Source organism: Schistocerca gregaria, chromosome 1 (assembly GCF_023897955.1).
Source record: "Schistocerca gregaria isolate iqSchGreg1 chromosome 1, iqSchGreg1.2, whole genome shotgun sequence".
Taxonomy (NCBI): domain Eukaryota; kingdom Metazoa; phylum Arthropoda; class Insecta; order Orthoptera; family Acrididae; genus Schistocerca; species Schistocerca gregaria.
Window position 1 is genome coordinate 359,589,276 of NC_064920.1, and position 14,446 is coordinate 359,603,721.

Below are 14,446 nucleotides of genomic sequence, written 5' to 3' on the forward strand. Positions count from 1 at the left end.
AGAATACAGTGACTTTATTCTGTGACATCTTCCAAATGATACTATCATGTAGTTTCTTTTCCTGTTCAAAATGAAGTGCAGAAAACAGTCTGCTTCATTTGAGTAAAAAAAAAAAAGATGGATACATTTATTGTATCTTCTCTCCAAGTGAGATGATTAAATTGCATAGAAGTAAATGCATTACTGTATGCCAGACTGTGTCAATGGACACACATCCCTCTAGTAAAACACCACACGTAACTAATGGTAAATTAATCATATTGATAATTACAGTATTTTTTTCTAGATTGTCTATATGTAACTTGCTGAAAAATTTTTGCAGTGACTGGTGACTTGCACAGTTAGTGTTTTTTAATCAGAAACTTTTGTCATATTCTTTAGTTCAATCTGTCACTGTGTACAGCAGACTGTGTGTCGGAGGCAAAAGTAAACCTTAAGGATGTGTTGATTCCATTTTACTCCACAATATTTTGGTGACAGACCCTGCCATCAGCTTCAGGTGCTTTGAGCTGTGAAGTATTGTTGATGTGCCACAGTTTGTAGCTGGGTTTGAATCCTGGTACCTGCTATGCTTACATTCATATTATTATTATTATTATTATTATTATTATTATTTTTTTTTTTTTTTTTTTTTTTTTTTTTTTTTTTTTTTTTTTTTTTTGGAACCCGCACTGTTTTTGTAAAAAACACATTCTGCATGTTTTCTGGCTCTGAATGAGATGGCCTGTGAGGTCTTAAAAATTTAGTGCCAGATCTCAAGCTTTGTTTAAATTGTTAATCTCCATTCAGTTTATAAGGTTTTCTAACTTCTTTATTTCTGTAGATTCCTTAATTACAGTGTCAAAGGTATTTGGTGTTTGCACTATGATACTCATGTTGCTGTGTTATCACTTCCTAATTATTCTCAAGGCAGTGATCAACAACAGCTGGTTCTTGTAGTTAGGTGGGTCACTGAAGTCCCTCCCTTGCATCTCTCCTCAACTGTTTGATGTCTATCACCTGTAAGGCATATCACATTCAGACCTGACAGCTTTTACAGTTTATCCGCAAATTATGGAAATTGCAGCAGTTTATGGTTTTACAGATAGATGGTGTCATTTTATGACTTCATGGACAAAAATTTGATATGTTAACATTCGATGATCACCCAACTTCCGTAGACTCGATTGTTTGCTTGGGTTGAAGGCAAGTCTGTGATAGTCAGTATCTCAATCTTAAGTGTCAGGCTCTGATATTCTTTGTTTCACTCCATTCACTTGTGATTTAACCCATATTGTTTGACCACATATGGACTAATTACATTTGTTCAGTGTGCATATTCTTTGTTCCCTTAATGGCTTAAGACTGTTGTGTGCTTAGACATATTTCAATCAAATGTTTGACTGCATTGAGTATTTATTGTAATTTTATGACATTCAGTGATCCATGTCCCTTGTGGTGTTTCAGTACATATCAAAATATTTGTTCTTGGGCATTTTCATACACTACATTCCCATTGTAGGATTCACGAATAAATTCAGCAAGAAACAGTACTTCCAGACATTAAAAGAATCATATTCTGTTGATTTTGCGTGCATACTAAAATCAAGTAAGGAAGACATTTGCATATCTTGCGGTATGTGGGTGTGATTTTAATATTGCACATGGTGTAAGAAACGATGTAAGTAATTGTGAAGTTATGTTAAATCGAAAGAAGGTAACAATAAAAAAACACCTTTTTTGCCAAGTCTGAAAACATTGACAGTGATATGTTTAGGACTGAGTGTTTGTCTTCACTCTTTTTGGTGACACATTGTGCTCTAAAGCCCAGCCGATGAAGCTGGTGCTTTATTTGAGATGATGATTCCCACATCAGAAGTTGCAAAGAAATATAACTGTGCTCTCACGAAAAAAGCATGCATTATAAATAAAATGTTGGAAAATGTATCATCTGTAAATAAAATGTGGGAAAATGTATCATCTGAAGTTAAGTGTCTTCAGATGGACCATTTTCTTTGGCAACGGGTGGAAGCAATGATACGAATGCCAAGTTGTACCATGTTGTTGTTACATTCTATGATATTCCACAGGAAAAAGTAGTGAGCACTGTGCATCCATACCAGTGTTTGAATTCTCATAACATAAGCCCATCAATTGAAAATTGTGTGGCTTTCTGCTCCAACAGTGCTCCTGTTATGATAGGTCACAAAATGGGGTTTCAGCTGTTCTGAAAGTTCAACCAGTTATTGCTATCATAGGTTGCATTTGCCACCTGATTGTTTTAATAGCTTAAAATTGTGCTGGAAGATTACCACTTAAAGTGGGAAAGATCCTTGATAATTTATTTAATTTCTTAGAGAAGAGTGTCAAAAGAAAAGAACTGTTTCAGAAATTTCAGAACTTGCAGAATAAATAGGCAAAGAAAACTCTGAAGCATGTTGTTTTTAGATGTTGGATAGACCAGTGGTATGTCTTTCTTTCTTCAACGAGGAAGTAATATTATGTACCCAAAACATTTCCACAATCTTGTCATCTTTCAGAATACCTAGAGTTGAACAGAGTGGATCCGAAAAGTATCAGAAGAGAATTCTTGATTCTGCTACTACACATGCCCCTAAAACTTTTCCCACCTCTCTTCTGTCCTCACCAACCTTTCCCCACTCATAATGTGTATTGCCTTCTCCCATCACACTCCTCCTCCTCCTCCTCCTCCTCCTCCTCCTCCTCCTCCTCCAGCCCCCCCCCCCCCTCCCCCACCACACACACACACACACACACACACACACACACACACACACACACACACACACGCCACCATCTTCTCCTTTCTTCCCTTCCCCTGCATCCCCACCTCTCCTTCACTCTATCCCTCATATGCTGTACCCTTTGAACTCCTTTCATCTTGTTGTGCAGCCTCTGACTCCCTCATCTACCAAGGCAACTTATTTCAATAAGCAGTCTTGCTGCTACCGCAACCATATATGTTTTTGTTTTGCATGTGTGAATGTGTGTATTCCTAGTAGAAAGAGCAAGAGCTTGAAAGACTGTTACATGCTTCTATGTGTAACGCACCAGTCCTCTATAGTTCAAGGATAGTCTCTTCTCCCCCCCCCCCCCCCCCCCCCCTTCTTTGATTTCTGCAATTTCTAGCTTCCTACCTCATGTCTGTCATTAACCTTGACACTTTTGCACTAGAATATAAATCAGCATTCTGAATCCTAAAACGATTTATAATAGGAAAATTATTTTTATTTCCGTTGTGACTGTGACTTGCATATTTCATCCTAAATCTGCTCTTGTCAATTAAAAATACTGTTAGAGAGTGAATGCATTTCAAGAGACTTCTGGAATGTGTTTGGTTATCAACTGTACGAACGCTTTTTTGACATTAGCTGCATGCCCTAGGAGATAATCCCTTGGAACAGCATTGAAAAATTATTAAAGTGCACTTCACATAACTCACTTGATCTTCATAGTTATTTTACAGGCACTTGTCAGATTTAATTGTACAGTTATAACAGGTTAACAATATGTGCCTGTCTTGTGACCTTAGTGGAGGTAATACCTCATTCGAGAATGAGTTAATATCACTTGTGTGCATGTATGAACTATCCCACATAAAACAAAGGTAACTCCAAATACTTCAGGAAAGACTAGGTTCTGATTTCTTGACACCCCTGTCTCTACTAGCGGTAGACATGTCTGCTATGTAATACTTGCAAAAAAGTGACAAAAGCCTTCATTGTTGTGCTCTGTGCTGTATTTAGTTGCTATTGGTCATGGAACAAAAATGGTTGTATTTGACATTTGTGGATTATGTTCTTGTTCCACATCCACAATCTTTTCATAAGTCAGTGTTAAAGTGAGACAGTAAAAATAAAATTAGCATGTAGACTTAACTTATTTAAGGTTCTCAGCAACAAAGGTCATTGTGGCTCACAGCAACTACATTTTACATTACAGGTGAATCTGCATATTCTGTTGAAGGCAGCAGCAAACAGATACAGGCTGAAATTATGAAAAATGGCCCTGTTGAAGGTGCATTTACAGTATATGAAGACTTTGTACACTATAAATCAGGTACGTGTTGTGTATAATTGCGTATACTGAACATTTGTTTGAATATATTGGCCTGACATTAAGTGGAAAAAATTCAGTGGTATGATAATGAGGCAGAAGGTTTTGGTAGGGTTTGAGGTGGGAATTGGAAAAGAAAGTGAAGAGAACTGTAATACGTATATTATCAGGTGAAAGAGGTGTCATAGTCAGGCTGTTCTCAGTATTCTGTTGACAGAAAGAGCGACAAAGAAAAATATTATACTAATTTTATCAATAATAACAGGGAAGGAATTTGTTGAATGGTATTTTTTAAATGTATCAACTGTACTGAAATTTTGCCTCATGAAGTAAAGTACCTGTGGAACATTGTCTCTGTATAATTCTGTAGTTTCTTCAACTGAATTTTTCTTCCCACAGGAAAGGAGTATTACCACACTTCTATCATAAGCACTTTCTGTTTTCATCTTGAGTGATTTAGCTTGTGTGAATTCCCACTGGTCTGTGATTTTCATTGATGCAATATCTGGCAGGTGATTGGGGGGGGGGGGGGGGGGGGGGATATGCTAAGCTGCAACATGAAATCTCTTCAAATTATCTTTTTTATGAATGTAATCCCCAGTAATGCAAACTGAGTTGTCACAATAAACCTTTCACTAACAAGTATCACTTTTGAAAAATAGCTGCTGGGAGAGTAATATTGCTTTTGGGTGGTAATATTACTTCTGTTACAGCATTTAATTTTCTATACTTGTAGTTTTTACCTGGATTCTGTTCCATTTCAGTGATGAAGTGATTTATGATTTCTTCATTCCTATTCCACTATACTGCTTCTGCTACCTGTAGGGTCAATTGAACACACCAAGAACAACATTATCACGGAGTTCTACCCATTATTCTGTGTGTTAAAGAAGGAGGGCAATAGAATATGGAGATGCTTTACATAGCAGGGTGTATACGACCCGGGAATTTTTTCATCTGGGAGAAAACCAGGGAAAACCTGGGAATTTTTCATTGTTTTAGTTTTCAGTTAAATTTTTGCAACTTTGACTGGTAAGAACCAATACTCTAACAAAGAATATTACTGTATCTCACTACTGCAGAATAATACTGCAGCAATAAAAAACAAATGAAAGAAAAAGAAACGAAAATAAAATTTAAGTTGCAATGTAAATTCACCATATACAACACAACAACAACAACAACAACAACAACGAAACACAGTAACACAGTGCTCTTACAAGTGTCTGCCAACAGCAAAATGTGTCAAAGGCCTTAGGAAGACTATGCAATGTTTCATAACAACAAATTGCCTCCAATGGGCTTGATGTCACAACTTTACATTAGATTCGTTTGAGTGGTTGTGAGCGAGCTTATCCGCATGTGCAGTTGGGTCTCGTATGAGGAGTACCTTCTCCTGCTTCTGGCTACAGAAGTGTGGCAGTTGGCTTTGTAAGCAATAGCAGCAAGCAGACAGATGCTATCCAGAATAATTTTACTGGTGCACCTAAGCTGCTAGATTCACCTATGTGCGACAGGCCCGGAACTAGGGGGCGGGGGCAAACCTGGTTATCTACCCTGGGCGATAGTCTCAGGGGGAGGGGGCGCCAAATTCATATTATTGAGGAAAAAGACCTTGTTTCACAAAGCCCCTAGAAGCCAGCTCCCATTGGTCTATCGATTTCTCATATGATTTTGAACGCATCCCTGTTGGTTTTGAAAGCATCGTAAGTTGATTTTTGAATGCGTGCATAGTGTACGTGATGTCTCTGCCAGGGGGATCCCCGTCGCATCTACCCATAAACTTTCCTGCAGACAAATTCGAGCTGAGCAGAATAAAGCCGAACGGATGAATGCCAGTCGCTGTTTATGTGGTTGACAGGATTTGCAAATGATCAGCGATGTAATAATTATTAGCGAATTCCATAGATTCAGACTACCAGAGTGGAAGAAATGACTAACAGGAATAACAGGCAACAAAGATTGCGTATTGTCTTCTCCGTGTGTCGTAGAAAATGAAATTTTGACAGATATTTTGTTCAGACCGCTACACTGCTAAGGCTAGCAGCCGCTAAATTTCTATTCTGGGAGTAGCATGGAAAACGCTTTGTACGAACACGTAATAACGCCCAACTGGATAACTAAACCGGTGACTAAATTAACCAGAGAATTAGTTTTGACACTGGCAGGAATAGGTACAGAATTAGTGATAAGATTGTTTATTAGAACGAGGAAGGAGAAGAAACGGGGACTCGCACAATTTACAGGAGAATATAACAATTTGAAATTTATTTAAAAATTTAGTACTACTACTTTTTGATCTCGCGCTTCAGAAGCTAGAGTGTATGAAATGTGAAACTATTTCCCAACACACAACTTTTTGCTTGTAGTAGGCCTAATAGGTATTTGATATTGGTACTTCTGAATTATATTCCGTCGTGTTATAAAAATGACAATTTGTGCCAAAACAGTCTTGTTTATTTGGTGTGTGTAACAACTGCTGCAATATTGGGCAGGCCTGTTTCGTTTTATATAGCAGTGACAAAATACACGTAATCAGATCGAGAAAACACACCAGTCTTGGGTACAATTTGTATTAACAGGTTTTCTGATATTAGACAAAGACATTTCGTTTTTTCATGTAGCAAAACGTTGACAAACTTTGATGAGGCAGTAGATTCCTTCCCAGAAAGGAAAGTACGCCATATAAAGCTATGGCGAGATTAGAGAGAAAAGAAGCTAGGACTTAATGATTGAAGAAACATGTACTGTCTTGCTTGTCTCTTGTCTTTACTCGTTGTATGTATCCTATATTTAATTTTATGTCACACAAATCAGCAAGTTATTAGCTAATAGGCAGTAAAGACTGCATATTTACTGAAGAGTTCTTGTTCTGCCGGTTACAAATAATCACAACCAGTATTAATTCAGAGAGTTCTTTAAAGAGGAGCAGGATGTCAATAAAGAGGAGCAGGACGTCAAACCGGCAGACTGGGAACAGAAGAAGCACCACAGGACATTTTAATTTCCACTGGTGTGAATATAGTTTGATGGCACCCATTCCATTACATGTTTGAATTCCACAGACTGAAATAAGAGACTTGCGATGGAAGAATGCTGTGTGGAGAGGCTTGGCAGTGCACTTTGCCACACTTGAGACCAAATAACATGTCTTACGTTCCTTGGAATATATATGTTTTATGTATCAGACTCTTCAGAAAGATTTTTGAAAGTCTTTTTTAAATTTTTGGTGTCCTACCTCAAATGCTCAAGGGAGGGGGGAGCGCCACTATCTAATATCGCTCCGGTTCGGAAATATCCTAGATCCGGACCTGATTTGCAGAGAAGTGTGAGTTGTAGTGGGAGGTGGTAGTCTCAACGTGACCTGTGTTTACGTTAAGTGATTCTACCGCTTCCTCTTCGTTTATTCCTCTCACTTCAGATGAAAACAAAATGGATTTCTGTGGCTGGGAGCTATCTAGTGAATTAAAATACATTCACATAATTACGGAAAGCTAAAATATGTAATTAGTTTCAGATTTTATTTTGTTTACACCTTTCTGACAGTCAAGCATTAATCGCCTTGCAGAACAATGAAGTTATTTTTGTCGGTTTGTTAAAGAAAATTGACTTTTACTAAATTACTAAATTTTCTAAATTTAAAAAGGGGAATGGATAGGTTAAAGTTAGATATAGTGGGAATTAGTGAAGTTCGGTGACAGGAGGAACAAGACTTTTGGTCAGGTGAATACAGGGTTATAAATACAAAATCAAATAGGGGTAATGCAGGAGTAGGTTCAACAATGAATAAAAAAATAGGAGTGCAGGAAAGCTACTACAAGCAGCGCAGTGAACACACAATTGTGGCCAAGATACACGAAGCCCACGCCTACTACAGTAGTACAAGTTTATATGCCAACTAGCTCTGCAGATGATGAAGAAATTGATGAAATGTATGATGAGATAAAAGAAATTATTCAGGGAGTGAAGGGAGACGAAAAATTAATAGTTACGGGTGACTGGAATTCGTCAGTAGGAAAAGGGAGAGAAGGAAACATAGTAGGTGAATATGGATTGGGGGTAAGAAATGAAAGAGGAAGCCGCCTGGTAGAGTTTCGCACAGAGCATAACTTAATCATAGCTAACACTTGGTTCAAGAATCATGTAAGAAGGTTGTATACATTGAAGAATTCTGGAGATGCTAGAAGGTATCAGATAGATTACATAACGGAAAGACAGAGATTTAGGAACCAGGTTTTGACTTGTAAGACATTTCCAGGGGCAACTGTGGACTCTGACCACAATCTATTGGTTATGAACTGTAGATTAAAACTGAAGAAACTGCAAAAAGGTGGGAATTTAAGGAGATGGGACCTGGATAAACTGAAAGAACCAGTGGTTGTACAGTGTTTCAGAGAGAGCATAAGGGAACAATTGTCAGGAATGGGGGAAAGAAATACAGTAGAAGATGAATGGGTAGCTCTGAGAGATGAAGTAGTGAAGGCAGCAGAGGATCAAGTAGGTAAAAAGACGAGGGCTAGTAAAAATCTTGGGTAACAGAAGAAATATTGAATTTAATTGACGAAAGCAGAAAATATAAAAATGCGGTAAATGAAGGAGGCAAAAAGGAATACAAATGTCTCAAAAACGAGATCGACAGGAAGTGCAAAATGCCTAAGTAGGGATTGCTAGAGGACAAATGTAAGGATGTAGAGGCTTATCTCACTAGGGGTAAGATAGATACTGCCTACAGGAAAATTAGAGACCTTTGGAGAAAAGAGAGCCACTTGTATGAATATCAAGAGCTCAGATGGAAACCCAGTTCCAAGCAAAGAAGGGAAAGCAGAAAGATGGAAGGAGTATATTAAGGGTCTATACAATGGCGATGTACTTGAGGACAATTTAATGGAAATGGAAGAGGATGTAGATGAAGATGAAGTGGGAGATACGATACTGCGTGAAGAGTTTGACAGAGCACTGAAAGATCTCAGTTGAAACAATGCCCAGGGAGTAGACAACATTCCATTGGAACTACTGACGGCCTTGGGAGAGTCAGTCCTGACAAAACTCTACCATCTGGGAGCAAGATGTATGAGACAGGCGAAATACCCTCAGATTTCAAGAAGAATATAATAATTCCAATCCCAAAGAAGGCAGGTGTTGACAGATGTGAAAATTACCGAACTATCAGTTTAATAAGCCACAGTTGCAAAATACTAACGCGAATTCTTTACAGACGAATGAAAAAACTGATAGAAACCGACCTCGGGGAAGATCAGTTTGGATTCCGTAGAAATGTTGGAACACGTGAGGCAATACTGACCTTACGACTTATCTTAGAAGAAAGATTAAGGAAAAGCAAACCTACGTTTCTAGCATTTGTAGACTTAGAGAAAGCTTTTGACATTGTTGACTGGAATACTCTCTTTCAAAGTCTAAAGGTGGCAGGGGTAAAATACAGGGAGCGAGAGGCTATTTACAATTTGTACAGAAACCAGATGGCAGTCATAAGAGTCGAGGGGCATGAAAGGGAAGCAGTGGTTGGGAAGGGAGTGAGACAGGGTTGTAGCCTCTCCCCTATGTTGTTCACTCTGTATATTGAGCAAGCAGTAAAGGAAACAAAAGAAAAATGCGGAGTATGTATTAAAATCCATGAAGAAGAATTAAAAACTTTGAGGTTCGCCGATGACATCATAATTATGTCAGAGACAGCAAAGGATTTGGAAGAGCAGTTGAATGGAATTGACAGTGTCTTGAAAGGAGGATATAAGATGAACATCAACAAAAGCAAAACGAGGATAGTGGAATGTAGTCGAATTAAACTGTGTGATGCTGAGGGAATTAGATTAGGAAATGACACACTTAAGGTAGTAAAGGAGTTTTTCTATTTGGGGAGCAAAATAACTGATGATGGTCGAAGTAGAGAGGAAATGAAATGTAGACTGGCAATGGCAAGAAAAGCGTTTTTGGAGAAGAGAAATTTGTTAACATTGAGTATAGATTTAAGTGTCAGGAAGTCATTTCTGAAAGTATTTGTATGGAGTGTAGCCATGTATGGAAGTGAAACATGGACGATAACTAGTTTGGACAAGAAGAGAATAGAAGCTTTCGAAATGTGGTGCTACAGAAGAATGCTGAAGATTAGATGGGTAGATCACATAACTAATGAGGAAGTATTGAATAGGATTGGGGAGAAGAGAAGTTTGTGGCACAACTTGACCAGAAGAAGGGATCGGTTGGTAGGACATGTTTTGAGGCATCAAGGGATCACCAATTTAGTATTAGAGGGCAGTGTGGAGGGTAAAAAACATAGAGGGAAACCAAGAGATGAATACACTAAGCAGATTCAGAAGGATGTAGGCTGCAGTAAGTACTGGGTGAAGAAGAAGCTCGCACAGGATGGAGTACCATGGAGAACTGCATCAAACCAGTCTCACAACTGAAAACAACAGCAACAACAATAATCTAATATACTCGGTACATATTTATCTGTGTCGCAATTTACAATCTGTTATACTTTGCCAATAATTACTGCATTGTTTTAAGTGGGACGCTACTAACCGTTCATCTGCACATTCTAAAATACTCTCCTACCCTTCTTGATGAATCTGTTAACTTTGGTAACTATTGTCACAATGACATTATAATCACTTAATGCCTGTCTCTATACTGACACTGTTTATAAGGTCAGGTCTTTTTGTAGCTACAAGGGCTGAAATATTCCGATTGAGTGGGGTTGTCTCAAGTAGTTGTTAAAGACACTTTTCGGAAAACTTGTTTAGAAATGCTTCACAAAACTGTCATCTGAGTATTTCTGCACTATTGCACATAGAATTTCTTTGAATAATTCTACAGTTGTTACAACAAAATTGGGCAGTTGGTAAAAACATCCAGTAATTATATTTAGTTCACCTAGGCCTGCTATTTGTGTCAAGATAACTTAACAGGTAGACTCAGTTACGTCCTCAGTGGACACGGTAGTTTTTTTGACAGTAATGAACACACCCCCTCCATGGCATCCAGTCTGTCCTTTCAATAGATATGCTATGCCTCACTATATATTTCTGAACTTCTTACTTCAGATTTCAGCAAGATCTCGATCCTGAGAATTATTCAAGCACAACTAATTTACTGTAAGTCAGTAAATTCAGGAACAATGGTACTGATACTTTTGACAATTTACTGTTAAAATTTTGATAGTAGTGTCATTACCTTGTACACAGTTTGATTTTGATCAGTCACCTTTCATGGGGAATCCTAAAATTCTCCGCCTCTTAATGCAGCCAATATCATCACAGAAGCAGGATCATTTGGTTGAGACCCTCCACTTGGCTCCGAAGGACCCGAATAAACTCTAGAAATGATTCTGCCAATTGTGGGGTCTGCTTGCACCCTTTGAATGATGTTAGCAGTCTTCAGCACTTCTACCAAATCCCCTGTATGATCTGAGGATGGCCTCAGATGTCATCAATGTTGACATGTGCCACAACTTGCAGAAGAGTGCACCCTGCATGCTTGATGACCACAGGTTGGGCCTCCGGCATGTCTGGATGAGCTGCCCAGGCAGACATACGAAGTGTGCATTGACTTTCTTTCCAGCCCTGGACGCGATTTCCTGAAGGGACTCCATAACACACCTAGCATTAGAGCTCCTGATAACTAGTAAAACCTTCCCACATGTATGCCTGGTTGGACCCAGCTGAAGGAGCTGCAACCTGTCCAATCACAGGATGAATGGGTGAGACCAGACAACCAGCTTCCCCATTGACTTTTCGCTTCAAGTGACATGAACATGTTAAAACTAGCCAGTGTTACAACCAGCCACTTACCCTGTTTTGAATGTGGTTTTCTGCACTACTGCTTAAGAATTGAAATGGGCAGAAAGGGGAGCAGCTGAAAAATAGTTAATTTCACATTATAAATGTGAAACCTTTTTCAAACAGACTTAGGTTTCAGCATCGTAACACTTTGAAAAAACTAGGTTTTTCAATCATTGAGAAAGAAAAGATATAGTATTGTTGGAGGATTTTTTGTTTAATATTTAGGTAGTGTTTGGAATTATTGCTGAGGTGTTTGCTGTTCCCTAATATTAATTTTTTTTTCATAGGTGTTTATCAACATGTTTCTGGTGTTGCTCTTGGTGGCCATGCGATCAAGATCATAGGTTGGGGTGTGCTAGATGACACTCCATACTGGCTTGTTGCAAATTCCTGGAACTCTGATTGGGGTGATGGTGGATTTTTCCGGATCAAGAGAGGAAGCAATGAATGTGGAATTGAGAGCCAAATTAATGCAGGGCTCCCAAAACTCAGTGAGTCATTTTGAGTAATGCATCAGTGACTTTGGATTGTAAAATGCCCTCTCGGTTTGCATACTGTGAGTAATTCACTGTGTAATAACATGAAAAAAGATGACGAAAGAGGGGGAGAGGAACACTAATCAATAAGACATTTGTTGAAAGCTATATTTGTTATATATTGTTGAGCAGATCATTGCTACATATAATGAGGGGCATATAGCCAATATTTTATTGTAACTGAGATTTTCACTTATTATATCTGTGCCGCTTAGCTAGTGCAAAAGTTACTGAAATAAAAAAAAATTGCAGCCATTGAGGAGATACATTGTATACAATAATTTTGTGATAAAACATGACATTTTTAGTAGTCTGCAGTATGTGCCTTCACAACAAAAGTTACTGTTTGAAAGCTGTTGAGTGCTTGCATACTGTTATCTGTTGAACTCGTTTGAGCTCATGCATCACATTGTTTATATAGATGTTTATTTTGTATTACTTATATGACAGAACTTCAATAAAGTTTGGTTATAGTTTTAAAATTCTTTTACTAAACTCCTAATTTATTTAATTATGTTTGGCCTTTGCTTATACAGTAATCTTATATGAAATCTGCATATTTTGATTGAAAAATTTTAGATTTTATTTTATACTGCCAGATGCATTGTGATATTGACTAACTTAGTACTGATGGAATAATTGGTGGATTCCTTTCTTCATTATATTCCTTTGGTTTTTAACTTGACAATTTAAACATGCTTTTGCTGCTACACTTAGAAAAAAAATTATTTAAATTACCTGCAGCTTGTGAGTTATGCCACATTCATTCTTGTGTTGTCGGTTTTTTTCTTTTCTCATTTTGCAATGCTCTATACACATTATCAATTCTCATGTCAGCATTATTGATTTGTCATCATAATTATATTTTTGGACCTTTTAATAACTTGCTAAGGATCCTTACATATTGCATACACCTTTTTTCATTTACAGCATATTTTACTACCTTTAGTTATCAATGGTTTGTATTCTTTTTATTGAATTTGTGTACATTTTCTTTAGGAAAGCTTCTGCGTAATATTGACACAGATTGTTACTGAAATAAAGTAAATTTTACATTAGAATTTCTTTCTGTACATGTTGGATTCCGTTCTGCATCTTGGCTTACTTCTAAAATATTATATTCTGGTATCACTGAGTCGTGCTGTATTGCATAGTCATGTCTCCACACTGCTGTATAGTCCTCCATAGCTAATTTTCGTAAGTTGTACGCAATGTTTAGATAGTATATAAACAATGGGATAAACATTCCATTTTTTCAGTATGAATATGGTCTTTGAAAATATTATCAGTCAATATCCTTCCACCTTGTGGAGGAATTAGAAAAGTTACTACTGGAATCAGATTGTGAAAAGCCAAGTAAAATTCAAGCTGCTCCTTTCCCAGATCATTTCATGAAACCTTTCCAAGTCATTAAATCTATTAGGTGGTTAAAAAATGAATTTAGATTCCTTCTGTATAGTGGGAAGTTTCCCAGTAGGCATCCGTTGACTGTTAGAAGAAAAGTTCTCTTCAGTGACAACTTGCTGTTGAACAAAAACTGGCTTCCTGTTACCAGGAAGTTGCATTATACATTGAATATACTGCAATGAAAGTATGCAACTGCGGAAGCCTCAGAGGAGACCTCTGCCTGAAGATCCATTAAAGGACTTTTACACAGCATTCTTGTTGGGTGGTGATAATCTCTGATTTCCATCAAGCTGTCATTGTCTAGATTTTGTGATATTTCAAAATTGTCAGACATACAATAATTTGCCAAGATATTGAGATATTATCAGTGTCCTCATATTTATTCAATCGGAGATGGCTGGTTCCTACACTCTGGTTCAGGTGCCAGGATCATTTTGTAGGGGTAAGTAGTGGAGAAGGGCGGGGGATTGATAACTACTCAGCTCATCGAGTGAAATTTAGGCATGTAGCTGAAAACATGGAATTAACATTAAGTTGAAATGATAAGATTCATTTCTGTCCACGAGATTCTTGGTAACCCTTATTCACATAGATGTCACTACTGTAGTCTCAAAGTAACAAGTAACTGCTGGCTCACCAGAGAAAATT

The 14,446-nt window shown here is 37.7% G+C and overlaps 1 protein-coding gene across 1 annotated transcript in view; it reads left to right on the forward strand.

Annotated features, from left to right (window-relative positions):
- LOC126346021 (cathepsin B) overlaps positions 1–12,873 on the forward strand; it is a 34,268-nt gene extending 21,395 nt beyond the window's left edge. The window contains exons 5-6 of the mRNA XM_050002151.1: positions 3,943–4,059; positions 12,143–12,873. Of these exons, the coding sequence (XP_049858108.1) occupies positions 3,943–4,059; positions 12,143–12,360 (335 nt within the window). The 3' untranslated portion in view covers positions 12,361–12,873. The remainder of the gene's footprint in view (positions 1–3,942; positions 4,060–12,142) is intronic.
- The last annotated feature ends 1,573 nt before the right edge of the window (positions 12,874–14,446 follow it).